The 25,075-nt window shown below is 36.6% G+C and overlaps 1 protein-coding gene across 7 annotated transcripts in view; it reads right to left on the bottom strand.

The window, feature by feature from the left end:
- CACNA2D1 (calcium voltage-gated channel auxiliary subunit alpha2delta 1) overlaps positions 1–25,075 on the bottom strand; it is a 501,522-nt gene that overhangs the window by 82,072 nt on the left and 394,375 nt on the right. For all 7 annotated transcript variants that reach the window (XM_057549676.1, XM_007178942.2, XM_007178943.2 and 4 more), the window contains 2 exons: positions 9,395–9,553; positions 4,476–4,580 (listed from right to left, as the gene is read on the bottom strand). In XM_057549676.1, coding sequence (XP_057405659.1) covers positions 4,476–4,580; positions 9,395–9,553 — 264 coding nt within the window. The remainder of the gene's footprint in view (positions 1–4,475; positions 4,581–9,394; positions 9,554–25,075) is intronic.

Genomic DNA, 25,075 nt, shown 5'->3' with positions numbered 1-25,075 from the left:
TTCTAATTCTTAAACCTTTTGGCCTCATTAAATTGTGCTGTATATCTGCAGCCTCATTCATCAGCTCTCTGGATGTACCTCATCGCACCTACCTGGGTTGCTCTGAATGATTTCTAATGTCATGTGGATGAAAAATGACTTTAAATGAATCATTCAGCAGCCACATTAATGTCAAGCAAGAGGCTTGGGGAGAAAGTAGGATTCAAAGAGTAGTTTCCAGATTTTTTTTCTTTAAAAGCTCTCCAAACTTTGGGACTTTGTAATTTTGATATTTTTAAGTTACAAGTGAACTTCTATCTTGAAGAGCATGCTTTAAAATAAAGTTATGATCGAATATAGAATTTTTAAAAGTATTGAAAGTTTTTATTTTACTAACTCTATCAAATTCAGTTTTATACATCAGCCATTTGAAAGATAATGTGTCTAGTGAAGTTCTGAGTTGATAAACTTATTATGTAATATATGAATTTTGCAGGTAAAGAATTGGTCTGTCATACCCATACCCATCCTTAGATGACAAAGATAGACAATGATCTTCCATATCAGTGTCTGTGGCAGCAAATCTCTCAGACTGGGTGGATGAATGGAAGGTATAGAGAAGTCTGAATAAGGCGGGAAAGTTAGAAAGGGTTTGACAATTCACCCAAAACCCTCTGAAGCCATGTTTGAAGATGGTGGAAAAAACCTCTCTTATACATATACACATTGTTTTTAGTAGGTACATTTACACACTATTTGCACACATACACCCTTGGCATAAACAATTAACTATGTAAATGTTGTCTTGACAAAGTACAAATACACTCAAAAATATAAGTGAATTAAAAGTGGTTGTCTGCCATCATCTATTTTCACTGTTAGTGGACACAGAACATACAAATACCAAGAGACAAATTTTGTGTTTAATGTGATTTTCCCACATTAGGAAATTCGAAAAGCCATTGAACTTGAAATAAAGTGCATATGAAATGTGGTACAACAATGTTTCCAGAAATATAATTCCTACTTGTCCAATTCAGATATCTGTGCTCTGTATCTCTCTCAATCCCACCTCTTTCAAGGGTCTCCATCAACTATCCTTTCTCTGTTTTGTAACTATAAGCTTTCTTGTCTGGGTATCCCTTTACTAACCTTAACATATAATAATGACTTGACTCTTCCATCTTTAAAAAAACAAAATGTATGCATGCACATATGTGTGTGTGCACAGCTTCACCCAGAACTGACTGTCTTATTTTTTTCCTAGTATTTCTTAGCAAATTTGCGAATATTTTAGAAAAATTAGTTTATGTTCAGATTTCTACTTCCTCATGCCTTAAGCACTTCTCAACTACCTGTCGGAATGTACTCATTGAACTTTACATAAGAGAGCTAAGCCAAAGTTACACACATGGTCCCTTGTTCCTGGAGATACGATGGACAGAGGAATGTCCATTTAAAACAGATATAAATATGTGTGCATATATCTGTGTATGTAAGTATGTACACATGTATGAGTGTGTATCACAGAACTTTGCTACACCACTGAAATTAGACTCACATAAAAAATGTAGTATCTAATTCCAAGGACATCTTAACTTTTCTTAGCTAATCATACATTTATTTTAAAATCACAGAAACTAAGCACTGACTACTTAATTTTCAAAGTTGCTTTGGAATTCACAAAAATTATATGTCCTTAGGAGAAGTGTGTGTCCTTAAAGCACAGCAACATTCACAGGCAAACAGCATGACTGTTGAGTAAGATTAGATTCATCAGTTTTACAAAAATGAATTCAATATGAATAATTTCTTATGTGGTTTAGCATGTTGCAAAATGCCTTTGTTTAAAACGTGGAGTTCCTATAAAAGGTGAAGGGGATGAGAAGCAGTGTTTCAAGATAATAATATTTACATTGGACATTTTTAGGATATATACATAGAAAAATGATTTTCAACTAGTTAATTCTTCATATATTCAATCAACTGAACAATTTGTGAAAACGGGGTAGAATACAATTGTCTTCCTTATGGCATAAAACCTCTTATATTTTAAAAAAAGGAAAAAAATAAACTTATGATATGCCTCCAAGACATATTATTGTGTTAATTCTATATACAAACAGAGTTCGGGGAGAGAAAGAAAAAAAGTTTAGATGAAAATTTCTTCTCTTTTTATACATTTAAATTCTTTTATTTAAACCTGTTAAAGTTTTTTTCTACTCTTTGAAATCAGAATATATCTTAGGTACAAATTATGATATAGATTGTAACATTCATTGCCATATTTGTTTAAGAAACTTCCTTTTTGAAGAAAAATATCCAGAGGTGAATGATATTCCTGCTGGTTGGTTCAGATGATATCAAAATTAAAGAAAAGATTTATCTAAACTTATATTCATTAAAAAATGAAAAGTAGTGGGGCTTGCACTTATATACCTCTATCACAAAATAATAAAATATACTTGAAATTATGACTATAAGACGCTAAGAAGTCTCTTCCAAATTATCAGTGTATGATTAATTAGTAGGATATTGAGATAAATGTATTATATTAATAGAGTTCAATTTGGGCTAAATTTATTTTATTACATTTGAGTTCTTCAAAACATGGTAATGTTACATTATTGAGAATATTTAAATAAGCAAAATAGTCCTTACTCCAGGTTATGTTTTACAATTATGAATTTGTTCTATAACAGAAATCATGCTTCCAACTTTTGTTAGACATACTCAAGTTACTTATTGCCACGTATTGAGAACTATCTCTGAATCTGTGCTCTCTGCAGGATGCTGAGAGTTCAAAGTTAAACAATACAAAGGCCCAGTCTTGTAGGACCTTGTCATCTAGAGAGGGAACAGAGAAGAGATTTTGTGGGTAGAATACAGTGTGAGGGACGCATAGGGCTGAATACACTGTGCTATATGGGATCAGAGCACGAGCCTGAAGTGGGAGGAAAGTGTCAGGAACATCCTTCAGGGGGTGATGATTGCCCAGGATTCTGAACAATGAGTAGCAGTTACTAAATAAAGTAAGTAATGCACACTACATCTTAGGTTAATACATCTGTATCTTCCCATTACTTTTCATTCTACTGATGTTTTTGAAACAAATATTCACAAAATCAAGTTACCATTTGAAAATATTCAGTCTATTAACAGTTCAGTCCATTTATCAACTTTTTCAAAAGGAATGGCTCTTCTGTATAATCAAAGTCACCAGGTGTTTTAAAAATAACAACCTTTGCATTAAACTTATGTCATATGACATTATACTTTAATAGCATATGCAATATCAAAGAGTTGAGTATTAAAAAATTTTGTGAATAATTTGAAGTTATATGTATTGGGTTGGGCAAAAAGGTCGCTTGGTTAACGGATATGTTGTTCAATAAAGTTCCTAGTGAAAATGAAAAACGTGTCTTTTATTTTTACTTAAAACTGAACGAACTTTTTGGCCAGCCCAATATGTCTATGTTTTCAACTCGAATCATTTTTTTTTTTCCACACACACACACTGTATTTTATTTTTACAAGAGATAGACTGACACCAAGCATTGTACATGGATGACCACAACAAAAGCAACAATGATTGCAATTACCAAACATGAAACACACTTATACTATGTCATAACATTGACATTCAGTCCAGTAATCCTCCACTGTAACAGCTCCTTTATCGAATCATTTTTAAAGTACCTAAGGGTGTTTCAGAGTGTCCCAGATTTTTCCATTAATACTCTACCCTATTATTCACAATATTTTGCCTGCCAAAATATATAACTTACGTATATTTACCTAAATGTATTAATATACATTTTTTTCTCTTTTTAATTCCTCAGACGCATATAAAACAATTCATTAGAGTTAATGACGAGTCACACCTCTCAAAATGGTAAAAATTTCAATTAAAAGCAAAGTAAATTGGCATTTTACCCTTAAGAGTCCCTTTGTGAAACATACAATTTCTGTTGAAATTTTGGAAACACAAGATATAGGTTATAATTTTTCATTACTTATTTATGGACCCTTAGCATTTTAAGAAACCAAGTTGAGAATCATTGATCTTTTATAAAATATGGAGAGTCAGTCAGAAAATTGAAATAAGCTGATAGTAGCAGTGCCAGAAAAAATAGTTACATTTGATATTTTCCACACTATCAGTAGGTTCAGCCACGTGGGTGAACTTTCAAAACAGGTCTTTCTACAATACTTTCCTCTGCAGGAGAACAAACAAAGAAACAAATATATTCCTATATAGGCTTCTATAAGTTCAAATTATTTTATTAATGAATTAGTCATAACGTACTTACGAATCTCACAGAAGATATCTAACATTTAGTTCAGTAATTAGCTTATAAACCATCTGTATGACTTTATAATCAGCACACTAATGTTTTAACCAAAAATGTCTTCCCTCACCACCCCCACCACTCTCTCTTTAAAAACCACCTAAATTACTATTAAATTTAAAACATTGGAAAAATTACACTCACTTTTTTGTCTTTGTTGTATTTGGTAAATATCTCCTGAGCTCTCTCTTCTCCTCCATCCGTGAACAACATGATAATCTTATTGCAGTTGGCTCTAGACACATTATACTGTTAAAAAAAATGTATATCATTCATAATAAAAGGTAGGGAGTATAAAAGCAATATGGAAAGAGCATGCACAGGTTGCAAGTAATGACTGAAGTATCTGCTCAATAAGTCAATTCTAAGAACCAGTTCCTGGATCAAGCCAGGCCTACGCATCCCTACACAGGGGCTCTGCCTCATTCCCAACACCCACGGGTCTCCCTTCCTTCAGGCTTCTGATCAAATGTCACCTTACCAGTGAGGACTTTCCTGACAACTTTCCCCTCCCAGGCTGTATTTTTCTCTATAGCATTTCACATTTGTTTACATGTAGTATATATTTTATTTGTCTTTTTATTATTGGCTTCTCCCAATAGAATGTTAAATGCCAAAAGGGCATAAACTTGTGTCGTTTTTGTTCAGTGTTGTTTCCTTGCCTAGATGAATGCCTAGCACATAATAACCTCTCAGTGGTTAATTAATAAATGGGTTTTAAATTAATTAATGGCCATGATGTCAATTTTATACCCCCTATAATTTACACCAGAAACAAAGAAATAATATTAATAAAATGTGCATAACTTTTCACATATATTTTCAATCTATTCACAAACATTTGTTCCTCTCTTCCCTCCTTCATCTTACTTTATTCACTTTACATTTCTGAAATTGCAGTGTTGATCCCTAATGCCCAGTGCTCTTTCATATCTTTGTAAATGTCGACACCTACTTCCAGAATATTCTCCCATCTGCTCGCAAGCAGCCACACATATTCTAATCCTGAAAGACTCAATTCCAGTGGTAAATCCTTTCTTACACTTTCTTTAAGGTCCCCAAAGAGGTGGATTTAGGTAAACAATGGATTAGCATCAAAGGGCCATGAAAATGCACAATTAATTTAGAAAGCTGTATTTCTTTGAGGTCTGAAATTATCATCTCAGCTTTCTACTGTTGTGAAATGCGTTTGTGAAAGTGTTGAGAACAAAAGATTCACACTAATTTATGAATGCTCAGCTTCTTCGAAAATGTCAACCCTCTAGTTCAGCAATATTCAAAGGAGATACAATGTGAGCCTAATTTGTAATTTTAAACCTCTAATGGCCACATTAAAGAAAGTAAAAAGAAATATCTGAAATTCTAATAACATATTTAACTCAGTCGTTCAAAAATGTTATCAATTCAACATCAAATCAATATAAAAGTTATTGAGATAATATACTTTTTTTCTTTCATAGTAAGTACTAAAATTTCAGTGTGTACTTGTAACACATCTCAGTTCAGACCAGGCACATTTCAAGTGCACAACACCCACTTGTGATCATGGTTATCACACTGGACAACACAGTCTTGGTCTTTAAGTGACTAATACATTTTTTAAAAAATCACTAATTCTCCCATAGTATTTAAGCTTATTGAAGGTCCCTATTCCTATCTGTCAAAAAAGGTAAATCCCATTTCCTGTGGAAAAGTTAATGAAGACAACATTTTGCTTTACTGATGAAAAGATCCTGTTTCATATATTCTTACCCCGTTGACTAGGCCATTAGACCATGGGGAGTTAAGGCTTTTACCCGAGCATTGTGAAAACTCAAGTATTAACTAATACAATTTATCACATTCAAGCACCATTCTTATTTTTGAAGATAATTATCTGAAAATATGACCATACAAAAATTTACATATTTTATCATCAAAATAATTTTGTGAAAGATGTTGAAGTCCCTTAAACTAAAATTAGTTTCTCTGATGACCTGTGTTTTCTATTTGCGTATGTAAAATGGGCAAAATAATATTTACCTAAAGGACTGTCTCAGAAAAGTGATAAAGTTTTTAGAACAGAACTTGGTTTCATTTTTTGAAGTAGTGGAGGTATTATTATTATTATTATCACTAAATACAAGTATCAAAGTTACTTTTAGCACATTGAGTCTTGCTGATCTTTCGTAAGACACCCACAAAAAAGAGGAACGCAGAAATGTTGTGTTTTCAACATCATTCTTCCTCAGGACTTGTGGGAAAGCAGAGTCTATCTCAGCAATTTTTCATTGGGTTTGCAGCTATCTAAAGAATCACACAGTCACAACAAATATACGTAACTGGCTTGGAAGGAACTAAGCAAAGGAAAGAAATTGATTATGTCAATAAAAATACAACAGCTAGAGCTGGTAATCTACTTTAATATGGTATTTCATGACACACTGTTGTATCTCTGTGTAGCACAGCATCTATCATATGCACTCAATAAAATTATTTTGGAAAAATGCATCTCAATATATTTGTCAGTATTTTATGAAATGCTAACTGAAGACTAATTCAAATCTTAATGTCTAATTCTATTTGACATTTGGTTCAGTGATCTTAAGGGTAAACCTGGCCGGGACAAACAAAAGAGAAGGAATGGCATTGCATGATGAGAAAAAGACTAGAAGTGTCTGAAAGAGGTAACGGAACATGCTTCAGCTGAATAAGGCAAGCCATGGCATTTGGGAAAATTATTTTAAAATGAAGAATTGCAATATCTAAGGGACATGTGGAAAGCAAAATACATGAGGTTTACTATTGAGGACATATTAAAAATCATTTATAACTTTGGTAAAGGCAGTGGGAGAGGCCAACAGGAGTTAGATCATATTTTATCAGCAACTAATAATGAACGTGGGAGGTAACGTGGCCCCTCTACATGACTGCCTCTGAAATAGTACATTAGGCTTGAGACTCCTCCTCATCATTTCACAATGGAAACCTGAATAGGAGGGAATGAGTGAGGCCAGTTAACAACTCTAAGAGGAATAATTAAAATGCCAAGATCTAGAAAACTTGATTATTGACTCAAGAGAAAAAAGTTAATATAATAACCTTTCACATTCCTTTACTACAGAAAGAATATATCCCACTCGATCAATTATGCTTGAATTTCAAAGTTTTGAGTTTTTATTTTTTTATTAATAAACATACATTATTTAATAATCATATGCATTTTACCAAAGTTCATTTCCCCTGAAAACTGTAGTGTGGAACTTCTTTGCTTTTCTAACTCCTTACTTGCTTATCTAATGGTATCCAAAAAAAATATCACTACCTCAAACTCCAAATAACTGAAAATTCTACTCTCACATTCCCTCTTTGTAGACTCCTGTGCCACCATCCACCTAGTTTTCCAGTTCAGAGAACTTGGAATCACCCCCTCCCCCTCCCAGAAACCCCTCCTACCCACCCAATCAGGTCACTCGCCTTAACATCTCTGCACGTCTAGTCCAACACCAGGATTTCTACAATAGCTTCTTAACGTAGAACACTCGTCAGACCATGTCATTCTCCTACCACAAACTTTTCATTTGCTCCTACACACTTCATTTAAAGGCAGCTCATGGTCTTTCCTTTTCCATCACCTCTCCCCTACTGCTTATGGCCCAGCCATACCAATCCACCTGCAATTCTTTCAATGTGCATGACACCCCATGCTTCTGTGCCTTTGTTGATGCTGTTCGTTTTGTCTCCCTCACCACCTACCTAGATTCAACTCATTCTTCAAAATCCTGTTTTCAAGGAAGTGCAACAATTTTCTGACCTCCTTTGGGTAAGTTGAACCCCCTTCCCCAAGCTGCTCCGAGCAAACACACCGTGAATACCCTGTAACATTACTAACACGTTATATGAGAAATGATGATTTAGCATGTTATGCTCGACCTTCTGGAGAGCAAATGGTTTTGTTTATGTCTGGAATTTCAGCAATAGCACTGTGACAGGATAAATTGTGAGGCACTCAATAAATATTGGCTGAATGAACAAATCAACGAGTCATCACCCAATCAGAGATCTTGAAAACTGTTTAGAAGATTTACTTTGGGAACAATGAAATCAAGTTTGCAGAAAAGACCAAATATAAGGGCTTATTTAGTGACTCAGCAAATATGATAGGAATTATGTGCTGATTCTGTCCCAGCCACATGCTAGTTATTAATTAATTATAACACCAACTCAACAGCCTACAGTCTCATGTGTTTTTCTATGTGGTTTGCTATGTCCACAGAGTCTGTGGACATTCTTTACACAACCCCAGTTAGGAAACCAAGGCAGAGAGATGTTAGGTCCATACTCTGAACCACTGCAATAATATTGCTTCAGAAGAGATACAAACCTGAATGATAGCTCCTGCTTTCAAATAGTTCAAATGAAACAGACAACACGGCCATTTGAAAATACTAGTCCGCAGTGTGAGATTCATGTTATAATACTGTTATGATATGGGACAGGGAGTAGGTGTGCCAGAGTCTAAAAGCCTAACTATAGACATCGATGATTCATTCAAGGGAATTTTCTTTTTGGAAGGAATTTCTGCTCTTCCTGTCTACCTTGATGTTAACCATTGGACCTTTCTGTATATTTAGGAACAACCTGAAGACTCAAACTAGATGTTTAAAACTGAAATATTTCCAGAAACCATTTGATGATTGAGAGCACAAGTTTCCAAATAAATACAGTACTAACTGAGATAAGACAAAAGAGATGATATTCTAAATGTGCCAACTAAGTTTCCAGTGCTTCTTCAAAATTAAATAATTACCTTACAAATGTATTTTTTAAACATAGTTTGAAGAAAGAGGGTAGAAGAAAATATCTAAAAGAAAAAGAAAATCTACATTTTGTATACCTTATGAATTTTGGATTTAAAAATTAAAAAAGTTCAAACATTTCTACTGCCTAGACACATCTGCTTTCTAAATGAATGAAAAACAGAACTGTTATCTAACCCTACAGAGCTGTAACTACCAGGATACTGAAATTCAGATCCTACAATTCAATAATAAAAGACAAAAGGGGGTAGTATTAATACTTACATTAAGCAGCTGTTCAAAAGCAAAACTAAAGCCCTTCTTATAATCTGTGATTCCTTTCGCTGTGATATTATTCACTGCATCTTTCAGCACTTTCTTATTTCTTACATTTGCTTGGACGAGGTGCTGAAAACAGCTTACATCCTGGGCATTGCTGTTAAACTGCAAAAGATAAAAAGGTAAATGTATAAACCAACATTAAAATCAATCATGTAATTTTTACTGAATTTGTGTTATACTTCTCAATCCTTCTGCATTGCTTTCTCTTTCAAAAAGAAAAGTGAGTAGGTTGGTAACAGAAGTGCACTAAAGATCAAACAGTAATTTTCATCCACGCCCCAACCCCTACTGTATTAGCCTGTCGCTTATTGACACTTTCCTGAACTTAGCTTGGTTTCCCTGATTATAAATTTTGGATTTGAGTTATGTGAGGTCCCTCCCAGCTCTCAAATTTTATGAGCATTTAGATTCCGAAAAAAAAAAAAAACCCACAAAACTCTCAACAAACAATGAAATATATTCAGAATGCAGAAATGATATGATGATGCCTGCACAGAATACAGGGAGAAACTGAGCATTTTACTTGCCTCGCATGAGGAAACACTAAATGGAAAAGTGGTACACAAAATGACAGGAACAGACGTTTAGTAAATTTGAAATTTGATGGTCGTCTTTCCATGGGGGTTAAAACAGGAAAGTAATCTGAAAGACTCAAGAACAACGAGTGGTCTTTCAGAACTATCACTCTAGAGGTTATATAGGGAATGCAGTGGGATCACAGAGGCAAGAGAAAGGACAAGCAGGTCATGGCAGAGTTACTGCTGTGAGTGACAAGGGCCTGAACAACAAAGAGTCTGTAGGAGGAGGAAACAAACTCCAATAATATCTGCCCCAAATTGAAAATTTAAGAATGATCACCAAAGTAATTTCAGCAACCGTATAAAAAGTATTCACACAGTTCACTGGATATTTCCAAAAAGATAAGAATGGGACTCCAGCGAGAAGATCAGGGCGCTAAAATGAATGGGATCGTCCTATCATTTATTAACTCTGCTATGTGTACAAGCCCCTTAGGCTCCTGGGGCCTAGACTGTCACATCTGCAAAATGAGAATGATAATAAAAACATACTTGCTAAGAGGAAAGGGGCTGGCCAGATCAAATGTTGAAGACATTCTCAGATCAAAAGCACATAACGATTTTAATAGGTGGATCACAAGCCAAAATATATTTTTACATAAGTGATTATCTATTCTTGTAAATATAATGCATCATTCTTTTTTCTCTGAAGATCCCTGAAGCCTAGTGAAAAGGTACACTGTACAATTCATCAATCCATTAAGCAAATATTCATTGGCAGCCTGTTATATGTCCAGAGTTGTGGAAGGTGAGAGCTCTGTGCCTTCAGACATGAGGGAACTTATGCACACACACATATATATGTATGTAAGCCCTTACACGTGTTTACTTTGTGCTGCATTGACTATTTGCTCTACAAATATTAATCATTTCCTCTTTGAAAATGCGCTGCAAGTAAGTAGTATTATTATCCATGAGAAACCTTAAGCATAGTTAAATGACTTGTCCATAGTCACGTAACAAATAAGTAATAGAGAGTCAGGATTCAGACTAGCACTGTAGCAAGAGTCTGGGATTTTAACTACTCCCGCAGTGCCTCTCAACATAGTACAATAAATCATGATGAGTTATGTAAAGCAATATAATCCTCATTTCTAAGAGATAATATCTGGAGAATGGGTTCTGATTCGGACTGTAAGAAGTTGGGGGGAAAATTCCCTAAGAAATGGCATTTCCTGTGATTCCACAGAAATGTTTCCTTGAAGACTATGGAGGAAGAACATTCCAGGCAGATAGAACAACACGTAAAAAGGCCCTGATGTGACAAAAAGAAAAGAAGCCTCTTAGGGAAACAAAGATGGAGAGTTTAGCTCAGTTTCATATGAGGACTAATGACATAATGACATAATGAAATAAGCTCAGGGACAGAGGCAGGGTCTAATGGAAATGCTAAACAATTAGGCATGTGTTCTCTGTCAAACGGCCAGTCACGAAAGGTTTTAAGCCAAATGCAAAATAATTTAATCTAGAACTTTAACAGCTCGCTTAGGAATTGGATGTAAGGTGAGCAAAATTCAAAGGATGGAAAATAATTAGGAGGCTATTGCGGTAACCCAGCTGAACAGACAAAGTGGCTTTGTTATTCATGGAGATGGTCCGAAAAGAGGGGTTCAAAACCTATTTTGGAGAAAGAATCACTAGCCTGTGATGGTGCACTGGGTCTGCGTTGAGTAAGAAGAGAATTCTGACATGGGCATCTGCGTGGCCCGAGGAGGGACGGGTTCAGGGACACTTGAGGATTAGGGGAGAGAAGCACACAGTTCAAGTGCGGGTGAGATTTCAGTATGTGAGATACGCAAATGAAGATGTCAAGAAATCATAACGTTGAAAGCAAGAGGCTCAGAAGAAGTCTTGATTAAATATAAAAAACACGGGAAGCTTCAGCAGAGAAATCTGGTTTAAAACCATGCGAATAAAAGTGAAGCAGAGGAGGGGTCCCTGAGAAAACTGAGCAGGAGTAAGATCCCCTGGAGGCAGGAAGGAAGTCAGGAGACTGGACTGTCTCAGATGATGAGAGGAAAACAGTCTCAAGAGGAACACTGCAGGGCAGAGACAGGAAAGATGAGGACTTAAAAGCACCCACCGCGCTCATCCGCGTTACACAGGCAGCGTCTGGAGGTCGGGGGGCAGGGGGGGGGGGGCGGGTGGAACCCGATGGAGCGCGCTGAACAATGGGAGGGATTAGCCCGTGCAGAGGCAAGTCTTCGGAGCACCTCGGCTGGGAGGCAGAGAATGAACAGAGTGGTCCCTGAAGGGGTGGACTGGGGTCGAGGAGAGGCTTCTTTAAAGTGAAGGGTCACTAGAGCAAGAGAGGATTTATCTTGAAGAGAGAAGGAAGAAAACGGTGCAGGCAACAGAACAGAGGTGAAAAACGAAGCTCTTGTGAAGATGGGGAAGGATGGGATACAGAGGCTCCCAGAAGAACAAGCCTGTAAGAAACCATGTATCCACTTCATTGTTCTGGGAAAGAAGAGCGAGGGCTGAGTCCCGCCGCTGGGTGTACAGAGATTTGGTGTGGGGAAATGATATTATTGCCTGTGGCTTTTGTCTCCAGTGGACCATGAAGCAAGGTCATCAGGATAAAGTAAAACAGGAGGTGGAAGGTTTGGAGAGAGTATAGATAAAACAGGAAGCAAAATGTCTTGCAAAGATACATTTTGAGTTCTTTCTCACTTTTACTTTGAACACTACTTTTGGGTAAGTCATATATATGAGAACAAAGCTCCAATATACTTGTTTTCAATAAAGTCAAACATTGAAAAGTCAGCATCTCCAGATCCGAATCCCACTGCCTTTTCCCCCCCATTATTTGATAATCTGATACAATCTTAAGCTACACATCCTGTTTTGAAAGCAAAAGAATGTGAGAATTCCCGTGTTAGAAAGTAAAAAAATAAAGTAAAAGTAAAAAATAGATTTCCAATACATTAACGGTAAAACATCCGACCTTAAAGAATCATTAGAAATGATTACAGGAAATGTTATTATGTGATTTAATTAAATCATGAAACTTGATAAAATTACAAGTTATGCAGAAAATGAACACTGAATCATGTATTGCCCGGAGTCTTTCGGTTGGCCTTAACCTGCTTTTAACACAGAAGAGTGAAGCATCTCATTAAGTCACTTTAACACAAACTGATTAAATGTAAATTCAATTCATTAAATACAAATTCAATTCATTAAATACAAATTCAGCCGTGTATAACAGAAATACTACAATTATACTCATAACAAAACTCATAAATAATGCAGAGAAAGGAATAACTCACAAAGTATAAGTCCCTATGGCAAATCTTATTCTCTAAGAAAGGAATGAGAAATGTGAAAAGTTCTGACTTAGGTAAGTATATATTTCACAGACATCTTAGACTCACTTGCTTTTAGAATAGGAAAAAAAAAAAAAAGAACAGATTTACTTTCACGAACTGAAATTACAGTCTTTGGTGACATGTGTCCAGACTGTAATTTATAAACCACATATTTAATACATTAACTACCACTTAGGGCAAAACTCTAATAATATAGCATTATAAAGCTTTGAAATACTACATGGTGACTGAAAATAGATTTAAGGAGTCCTGCTTTTGTAATCTCTTAAGAAAATACTTCTTTTAAATATGTATACTTAGCTAATCTTACAGAGCCCCAAATCCAAACTAACGTCACACTCATTCCTTTCCCAATCCCAGAAAATTCAACCAAGTAGGTCCCTTATCAGAAATGCTGAGAAAAATCTCTGCTAGAACGCTGAGACAGGAAGGTGTGTGGGTTAACGTGAGCATCTGGGGTAGCAATGAGGAGGGATTTCTATCTCTGCCCCAGCATTTGAACATTCTTTTGTTTTCCTCTTCCACATACCCTGCTCCTTCCGCCTACAACACTTGTTGTCCCACTTACCTCAACATTCTTTCCTTATAAAAGGCTTTCATGATCTTCCCTGACTAGGTCAAATCACCCCATTAAAAGTTTCATAGGCCTAGATATATCTTTTTTATGGACTACATCACAGTCATAATTCTATATTTCTTTGTATGATATCTTTATAGACTCTTTGACTGGATTAAAAGCCATGGCCAAAAAAGAAAATAGCCATCCCACCACTGTACTTGACATATTAATAGGTATCCATATGATTGGTGTACAATAAACATAAAAAATAAATATTTACTGAATGAATGTATGGAGTTTAAGAAAATTAGAAGACAGTGCACAAATACTGATCAATAATTTAGCTAAAGGCTTCTAAGTATAGAACCTGTATTTTAGTTCTGCAATATCTTGTTAAATTTGTACATTTAAAAATATAAATACTCTGTCCAAAAAGACACTATTAAAATATCCAAATGAAGATGTATGCAGAACACCTAGCATGGAGCCCGGCACATAGTAAATGTTAAATCAACTGCAACTCTATTGTTTTAAAAATTATTTTAGTAAGAACATTAGTATACTTCATAAGAAATAAGAATAGATTCCTAGATTCATGAGAAAGATTCATATAAACAATATCAGCTTTAGTGACCCTTAAATAAAGTTCACTACTGGGATGGTACAAGTGGCCCTCAAACATTAATTTAGTTCTTGAAACAGTCTCTGGGAATAACCATGAACAGTAAATTTCAATGCGTCCAATGAACCTTCCTATTAAATATCACAATCAAGTACACATATCAAATTAAAAGATAATTTAAGACCCAAGCAAATTGTTAATTTCTCAAATGAAATAACTTAAACTCTTGGTTTTGTAAAGGCAAGGTCTATTTTTTGTTCTGATGTCCTGTGCCGAATAAGAAATCATCCACAAAATATTTCTGAGAGAGGAGGCTCTGCTGCTCATTGGATTAACCTGGGATACAAACGATGAAATGCTGACATTGCCTTGATATACACAAGTCAAAGAGGCATCAAGTTCCTGAAAAGCAACCTTGTCTAGAAATGGCACCTATAATACACCTTCATGGAGTAGCAAGGCTCCCACTGAAGAGGTTGGTGGGCTCAAGTAGTTTTCCCCTAGACTGTTGAAGAATTAAAGGCAAAATAAATCCAAAGGTGATATTCTTCCACTTGGAACTGCAGAGAAAAAGTGGCCCATTTAATCTTTGTCTGACCACTCAGTATGTCCTTAATTTCCACCCCCTCACCTCATCCATGTATTTCAAACTCTATTTTTTTTTTTGCCATGAAAAAGAAATACAGTGTAAAATTATGGGCTCACGCTGTGTAGATGATCAGCAAAAACAACTCAAATTCAGACTGGCCTGCTTTGGAACATGCGTATTTTTTTAAATTATAAAATATAAGTAAACTACTTTACATAATTAACTACTGTAAGTAATTTATATAACAAATTTATATTATATAAAGTAATTTAAATGGATTATCTAAGTTAAATAAACTGCAAACAATTTTGCATATCAGGCAGTAGTTACAAATTGTGGTATCAGAAGCGATCTACATTTTGGACACCAGATGGCAATGAAGGAAAAAAAAAGGAAAGTGAACAGAGGCTGTGATCTTCAAAATCTTGGTTGCTTTATTCCTACTAAAATACTTGTTATTTATTTTGATTTTCCCATTTTTCATAGGAAACTAGGAAATATTATAAAGAAACAAAATGGTTATTCTAAAATCCAGAGAAAATAGCTTATAGCATTTACCCGCATGCATATGTACATATTCCTAGTTAAGAATGACTTTAAGGTTTTTATCTATTGCCAAATTACTTTCCAGATATATTGAGCCAATTTAAATATGTGGGAGAGTCTCACTTCACTCTCAGACACACAACATTTTTATTTGCTAAACTGTAATTTAAAATAATATTTCAATATTCAATAATTACTTGAATTCCTCAGTGGTTAATGAAGTGAAAGTTTTTCTCACATATTGATTATCATATAAACCTGTGAATTGTAAGTCGTATTTTTTCCAGTTTGTTGCTTACCTTCTAATTTTAACTTTTGATCCTGTTCTTTATGATTTCTTAAAATATTTTCATGCTTAGAAAACCATCCATTATTCAGGTAAATAAACATCTACAGTTTCTACTAATATTTGATGGTTTTGTTTGCTTGTTTTACATTTTGGTGTTTAGTCATGGTGGAAATTATTTTCCCCAATAGCATGAGGGGACAATTAGATTAAGCAATTTTTTTTCAAATAGCCAATTTTCCCTTTTATTGAATAATTATTGGCTCCTGATCCACTGTGTATAATAAATTAAGATTATGGATATATTTCCTTTACTATTTGGATACATATTCCTTTACTGTTCCCATTATTTCACCAGCTTCTTACTTTTTAATATTAATAATAAAAATATTAGCTAACATGTACTGAAAATCACAGCTATGCCAATCTAAGAACATCACATGTATTAATTCACTTAACCTTGACCAAGCTTAAAGTCTTAGCTGTAATATGGTTTCCAATATACAGTTGAGGAAATGAGGCTTAGCGTGTCAAGGAAAGTGCTCTGAGTCACTCAACAACCAAGGTCAGGACTCTACTTCAAACCCAAACCCCTGAGACTCTTCTCCATGGTGTCTAATCACTTTTAATTTATGCCAGAAGAATAAGCTGCCATACTCTGTCACGCTACTTTTTCCACCACTATTTTCCTATTGAACTTCAGAACTGTCTTTTGTCAAATTAAAACCACATTTACCAATAATTTTGGGACAAACTGGTATCTTCACATGAGTCAGCTTTTCATTCCAGGAAGAATTATTCATCAATTCCACATTTATTACTGTTCCTCCATTTCAACTCTTATACATACATCTCTTTTCTCTTTCTTTCTTATTTATTTGTTTGTTTGTTTGTTTGGTTGGTTGGTTGGTTGGTTGCACCGGGTCTTAGTTGCAGCACACATGTGGACTCTAGTTCCCTGGCCAGGGATCGAACCCAGGCCCCCTGCATTGGGAGCATGGAGTCTTACCCACTGTGCCACCAGGGAAGTCCCTCTTTTCTCTTTCTTAAACTTCAAGTCCTAATGAGATCAATCAAGATGGCAGAGTAAGAGGATGTGAAGCTTACCTCCCCCCACAAACACATCAAAAATACATCGACATGTAGAACAATTCTCACTGAAAAGTAACTGGAAACTGTCATCAGGACTACTGTACAACCAAGGCTGTCAGAAAGATACATATGTAATTGGGTAGGAAGGGAAGAAAAGTGATTGGGTCAGGACCTGTGCCCCTGGGAGGGGACTCAAAGGAAAAGGGAGATTCCACAGACGGAGACCCTCCCTGGGGAGTGGGCGGTGTGAGCCACAGATGGCGTAGCCCAGTACCGGTGTCCTGCCCGGGGGATGAGACCCTTTGGCTGGTGGGAGGACCTCTGCAATGACCAGGAGGGCTGGGGGAAGCCTGGACGTCACTTGTGAGGGGTGCATGCATGTGCTGGCTTGCTCCCAAATCAGGGTGAAGAGAAGACTACTCTAGCGGCTGCTGGTGGCCCATGACCAGCTTGCTGCCCGGCTCAGCCCGAGCTGAGAGAACGCCCTGGCCCCGCTCATTCCATGTCACAGTGCGGCACTGGTTCTGGGGTGGCCACAACTGGGAAGAAGATTCAACACAGGGACACAGAGGTGACGTGATCCCAGGGCGGAGCCTGGGTGGACTGACAGTGGCCATTGTTGGCATTTACTCAAGCAGCGCCTCAGAAGAAGCCCAGATTTCTGATGGCAGCTGCTCCATCACAGCTCAGGCCCCAGTATATGCTGGGAGTCCATACGGGCCCTGCCTGTCCTGTGGTGTGGCTCTACCACAGAGTGGGGGCAGCAGAGTCTTAGGGCTGTGGTCAGCTGTGAGGGACAAAAGGCACTGGCACCCAAGGCTGTGTCTGAGCAGAGCAAGGGAAACAACTGCGGGCACCTGAAGGGGCAGCTCATCTGAGACAGCTCAGACTCCTTCTGTGGACAACATGAGCCAAGAGCTCACATGGGCCCCCCTGGCTTCAGCACTCCCCCCACTCTGGGGCAAGGATCCCATTTTTGGGGAGAGAGGAAAAGACAAACTTAAAGAGAACAGGACCAACTCAGGCCTGACCATCAAGGCTTTTGCTCCACCAACTCGGGATCAGACCCCACCCACAACAGGGCAGTGATGGCCACTGAGCAGAGGGGAAGTCTTGCCTCACACCCAGCTTCAGCTTTAGCCCCTCTGTGTGCAGTCCCACCCCCTACCAGGGTGACAGATGCCAGCACATCCTGAAGAAAGATGTTACTTGCATCCACGTCAAATCCAGCTCTTCCACCAAAGGCACTGGGCACATGCAGTCTGTACAGGGACACTCTCACATAAGCACACACATTTAAAACTGCAATAGGTAACTGCTTCACCTAAATTCATAGAGGCAGAGAAATTTAAGCAAAATTAAAAGGCAGAGGAACTGCTCTCAATTAGAAGAGCAAAAGAAAATCCCTGAATAAAAGAGCTAATGAAACAGGAATAATATACCAGATAAAGAATTCAAAGCATTGGTAATAAAAATGTTAACTGAATTAGGGGAAAGCATAGACGAACACAGTGAAAACTTTAACAGAGAACTAGAAAATACTACAAAGACCCAATCAAAAATAAAGAATTCAGTAACTGGAGAAAACAAACAAAAAAACCCCAACACACTATAAGGAATGAGTAGCAGACCAAGTGATACAGAAGAATGCATAAGTGATCTGGAAGACAGAATAATGGAAATCACCCAAACAGAACAGCAAAAAGAAAAACAAATTTAAAAACATGAAAACATTTTAAGAGATCGCTGGAACAACAAGTATACCAACATTCGCATTATAGGGGTCCCAGAAGGAGAAGAGAGAGAAAAGGGTATTTAAAATGTATTTGAGGAAACTACAGCTGACAACTACCCAAACCTGAAGAAAGAAATAGATATCCAGAAGCACAGAGAGTCCCAAACAAAATGAACCCAAACAGACCCACACCAAGACACATCATAATAAAAATGGCAAAAGTTAAAGTGAGAATTCTAAAGGCAATGAGAGAAAAACAAAGAGTCATACAAGGGAATCCACATAAGGCTATCACCCGATTTCTCTGCAGAAACTCTGCAGGTCGAAAGAGAGTGCCATGATATATTCAAAGTCCTTAAAGGGAAAAACGTGCAACCTAGGATACTTTACACAACAAGATTATAATTTAGAATAGAAGAAGAAATAAAGAACTTCGCAGACAAGCAAAAACTAAAAGAGTCCATCAATACTAAACATACCCTAAAAGAAATGTTACAAGGTCTTCTCTAAGTGAAAAAGAAGTAAGAATCTATATGAAAGGGGAAATCCCACTATGAAATGCAAATATATTGCACATATTGAGGATCAACCACTTAAATACGCCAGTATGAAGATTCAAAGACAAAACATTGTAAAAGAACCATAACTACAGTAAACAAGGGATAAACATGAAGATGCAAAATATGACATCAAAAACACAGTATGTGGGCGAGGGGAGTAAAATGCAGATCTTCTAGAACGTGTTTGAACTTAAATGACTATCAATTTAAAACAACTAGATACAGTTATAGGTCAACATGTATGAACCCCATAATAACCATAAATCAAAAACCAACAATAGACGTAGAAAAAAAAAAAAAAAGAAACACAAGCATACTACTAAAGAAAATCATCAAACCACAAGGGAAGAAGCAAAAAGAAAAAGAAATGAACAGAGTAGAACTATAAAAAAATACCAGACAACAAGTAATAAAACAGCAATAAGGGCTTCCCTGGTGGTGCAGTGGTTGAGAATCTGCCTGCCAATGCAGGGGACACGGGTTCAAGCCCTGGTCTGGGAAGATCCCACATGCCGCGGAGCAACTAGGCCCGTGAGCCACAATTACTGAGCCTGCACGTCTGGAGCCTGTGCTCCGCAACAAGAGAGGCCGCGATAGTGAGAGGCCCCTGCACCGCGATGAAGAGTGGCCCCCACTTGCCGCAACTAGAGAAAGCCCTCGCACAGAAACGAAGACCCAACACAGCCATAAATAAATAAATAAATAAATAAATAAAATTTAAAAAAAAAAACAGCAATAAGTACATACCTACCAATAATTAAATGTACATTTAATCCAACAATGCATAAAAAAGATCATACACCATGATCAAGCTGGATTTATTCCATGGTACAAGGATGGGTCAACATATGGAAATCAATCAATTTGATAGACTACATTAAGAAAAGGAAAGACAAAAACCACATGATCATCTCAGTAGATGCAGAAAAAGCAGTTGACAAAATTCATCATCCATTCATGATATAAACTCTCATCAAAGTGGGTATAGAGGGAAAATATCTCAACATAATAAAGGCCATTTATGACAAGTTCACAGTCAGTATAATATTCAATGGTGGGAAGGTAAATTTGTGTAGCCACTATGGAAAACAGTATGGAGGTTCCTAAAACACTAAAAATAGAACTACTATATGATTCAGTAATTCCACTCCTGGGAATATATCCAGAAAAAAAAAAAAACACTAATTCTAACTGATACATGCACCTCAATGTTCATCGTAGCACTGTTTATCATAGCCAAGAGACAGAAGCAACCCAAGTGTCAATAAACAGACAAATATATAAAGAAGATGTGGTATATATTTACAATGGAATATTACTCAGCCATAAAACAATGAAAATATGCCATTTGCAGCAACATGGATGAACCTAGAGAATATTATGCATAGTGATGTAAGTCAGAGAAAGACATATACCATATGATATCACTTATGTGTGGAATCTAAGAAAGAAAACAAATGAATGTAAAGAGTAAAACAGAAATAGACTCACAGATATAGAAAACAAACTGGTGGTTACCAGTAGGAAGAGGGAAGGAGAAGGGACAAGATAGGGGTATGGGATTAAGAGGTACATACTACTGTGTATAAAATAGATAAGCAAGAGGGATATATTGTACAGCACAGGGAATTATAGCCATTATCTTGTAATAACTTCTAATGGAGTATAATCTGTAAAAATACTGAATCACTATGCTGTATACCCAAAACTGGTAAAATATTTTAAATCAAAGATACTTCAATAAAAATAAATAAATAAAATAAAATAAAATGCAGGTCCTAAATATATTAGTAAAAGTACTGCTAGGTAATTCATGGCTTTTGCTAATATTGTGAATGTGATTTTAATTTCTATTATTAATCCTTGTTCAGTGAAAACCAGACATGTGGTCACCCTCCCATGGTTAGAGGTGCCACAAGTATCTTTGCTAATAGCACTCTGGGACTTGATCACTCCTGTCCTCAAATTGATGTTGCTGTCCCCTAACATTGGCTGCTGGCTTACAGTTTCCTTGGCCTAGAGAAAAACATTTTTAATAAAGAATTGACCATTTTTTAATTCAGTTTAGGAAAACCAGGTCTAGTCCAGGCCCTGCCTGTAATAAGCACCCACAGCCATGGCTGATACAATTATCTCCTCTGAGCTTCAGGGTTTTCTTTCTGAAATAAAAGCCTTTGCTAGATCACTTGGAAAGCCCCTCGAATTCTAAAATCATATTTATATATGATAATTTTAACTATGATGGAAAAATTACATAAATGCATAGGAATAATAAATTCTGTATATACCAAAAGAAAATGGCATCAATAAAAAGTGAAAATATTGAGAACATTATTAAGACAAAATTTATGTTTGCCTCTAATTATAAATCATGGCCCATCAAAACTTCTGATAAATGTTGTCATTTTTAAACAAATATTCCCATTAACTTGAATCATGACATGCCCAAAATTCAGTCTGTTGACTTTTGTCAAAAACTTGAAAGAATTTCTGAGTAAGTCCCAAGTATCTTTTTTAATATATTCTATTTACATCTTGGTACAGAAAACTTTTAAACCTCTCTAAATATAGGCATTTATAAGAATTTCAAGCAATTGAGAGTATGCTACTCTTTTGCTTCAGAATTAATTTGTATTTAGCTTCCTTGCTCATAACAACTTGATATTTATATTTTCTCAACCATCTTTTAATCAACCAGTGTGGAATTCTGATTCCAGAGCACTCATCCAACTAGAAATATGGGCAGCTTTCTCTCCATCATTCTCGAGATATAATAATTGTATCAGTATTATTCCTAATATAAGTATTTTTCTCATAGCCCTGTGGAAATTTGCGTGCCAGCTCCCAAAGATGAAGCTTTACTGAAATGACCAAATGATCACATACTCTATGATCACTTCCTCTTCACCCACACTGTGATGCAGAGCTGACCAATATGTTTAATATTTTCATGGAACATGAAGCTGAGTACTTGGAACATCTTCCCTAATTGAAAAAAGAACATTTGTGATGATGGCTGGCTTTGCCTAAAGAATACAATGAGCAAGATACACACACCTAATGTGTTTGCAGAGTAGAGATACTGTCATACTGACAATATGAGTGAGAATGCCTCTGGTCACTTAAAACACAAAGGTATTTTATCACTGACTGAAATTTGTTATAAAATGACATCTATACAGCACTCTCCCCGCCGCCCCAGCAAACTTTACTGTTGTCTTATTTTAAGAAATGGCCACGGCCAACCCATCCTTCAGCAATCACCACCCTAATCAGTCAATGGTCAGCATCAAGGCAAGATCCTCCATCAGCAAAAAGATTAAGACTCAGTGAAGGGGGCTTCCCTGGTGGCGCAGTGGTTGAGAATCCGCCTGCCAATGCAAGTGACCAGGGTTCGAGCCCTGGTCCGGGAAGATCCCACATGCCGCAGAGCAACTAGGCCCGTGAGCCACAACTACTGAGCCTGGGCTCAAGAGCCCTCAAGCCACAACTACTGAGCCCATGTGCCACAACTACTGAGCCCATGTGCTGCAACTACTGAAGCTCACGCACCTAGAGCCCGTGCTGCACAAGAGAAGCCACTGCAATGAGAAGCCTGCGCACCGCAACGAAGAGTAGCCCCTGCTCTCCACCACTAGAGAAAGCCTGCGCGCAGCAACGAAGAGCCAACCCAGCCAAAAATAAATAAAATAAATACATTTATTAAAAAAAAGACTCAGTGAAGGCCCAGATGATGATTAGCATTTTTAGCAATAAAGCATTTTTTAATTAAGGTATGTACATCATTTTTTAAAGACAATGCTATGGCACTCTTAATAGACCACAATTTAGTGTAAACATAACTTTTATATGCACTGGGAAACTAAAAAGTTCGTGAAACTTGCTTTATTGTGGTGTCTGGAACTGAACCGGTAATATCTCTGAGGTATCCCTGAACTTTGAAAAATTTTACCTGTTAGGTGCAGTTATTCATATGTGTTTACTGGACGTGAAGTCTTTTCAGAGTCCTTCTAGACCCAGCAAATAAATCAATAACTTTTGTACCTTTAAAAACTATAGTTCAATTCAAAATGAAAGTATTCCCTCTGCCTCACCTTAAGAATTACTTTGCTATTTCAAAAACTGCAAATACAACTAATTTCTAATTATGAAAAACTATCTTTAGTGCATCATGTAATTAATGGAAAAATATTTATCATACTTGTCAACACCTTCCTATAAACTTTCCTTATACTTGCAAAGCAATTAAGTTATCCTCTGGCAATCTCTCTTTTTAAAAATTAAATAACCTTGGGGCTTCCCTGGTGGCGCAGTGGTTGAGAATCTGCCTGCCAATGCAGGGAACACGGGTTCGAGCCCTGGTCTGGGAAGATCCCACATGCCGCGGAGCAACTAGGCCCGTGAGCCACAATTACTGAGCCTGCGCATCTGGAGCCTGTGCTCCTCAACAAGAGAGGCCGCGATAGTGAGAGGTCCGCGCACCGCGATGAAGAGTGGCCCCCATTTGCAACAACTAGAGAAAGCCCTCGCACAGAAACGAAGACCCAACATAGCCATAAATAAATAAATAATTAAATAATTAAAAACAAATTAAATAACCTTGATTACTTGCCCTGCAAGTAATATAATTACTAAATTTGTCCATTATTTCAGACTCTTTTCTTCACAGTCTGTTATTTTTTATGTCTTTTAAATGAAGATAATTCTAAGAAGCACCGATGTTTTTTGCCTTAACAGTACTTTTTAAAAAATTGAAATATAGCTGATTTACAATATTGTGTTAACTTCAAGTGTACAATATAGTGATTTAGTTTTTTTTTTTCCTTAAAGAAAACAAGTATATAAGAGAGAGAAAACTCTGGTTCTCTTAATGAACTTAATTCGACTCCTTCTTTCTGCTCTTTTTTAATACCTCCCTACAAAAAGCAAATGGCTGCAAAATAAAATATTCATAAACGTCCATAGAACTAGCAATTCTATTAATTAAAAGGTCTTAAAATCTAAGTCAATGATATGCATGATTAGTTATAACAAGCCCCAGACAGATGCCTGCTGGACTTTGCTAAAAGTACCTCCCTAAGGTACCCTGATTTCCTCATTGCTTAATAATCACCTGGGAGACTTGCTAAATGCAGATTCTGGCTCTTCAGGTCTGGGGTAGAGCTTGAGATTCTGCATTTCTAACCAGCTGCCAGGCGCTGCTCAGGCTGCTTGGCCACAGACCTCACTTTAAGAAGGAAGGGCATAAACTACAATATTCTTGTTTGTTGACATAAATGAGATATGAATCAACATAAAGTTTTCCTGAAATCTAGATGGGTGACTATTTGATAAGACATGAAATGAAATTACTCTCCTAGAATTCATATGTCACAAGACTGTACTGGTGTGCCAAATGTCTTTTACTTTACTTGAATTCTGGCAAAAGGGCCTGTTTTGCAAGGGTGGAGAAATCACTTTTAAATTTAAATTGTGCCACAACTTACAAATGTGCTCATTATCATATGCAGAGTAGGAAAGTTCCTAAGCTAAGAAAACCATGCCTTTGTCTAGGAACACATTAGGGATATTTTAGAAAGAAAACTGAAATTTAAAGCACATAGGAAAAAGAACAATCCAAATCATGTCTTTCTTGCATATACAGTGCAATTCGATATTTAAACAAAGCCCCACTCTGACATTAGTAGGTGTTAAACTGTCAAGCCAAGAACTGAGATTTTATCCT

The sequence above is a fragment of the Balaenoptera acutorostrata genome, chromosome 7, assembly GCF_949987535.1.
Source record: "Balaenoptera acutorostrata chromosome 7, mBalAcu1.1, whole genome shotgun sequence".
Classification (NCBI taxonomy): Eukaryota; Metazoa; Chordata; class Mammalia; order Artiodactyla; family Balaenopteridae; genus Balaenoptera; species Balaenoptera acutorostrata.
Note: the sequence above shows the minus strand (reverse complement) of the source record. Positions and strands in the feature narration are given on the sequence as shown.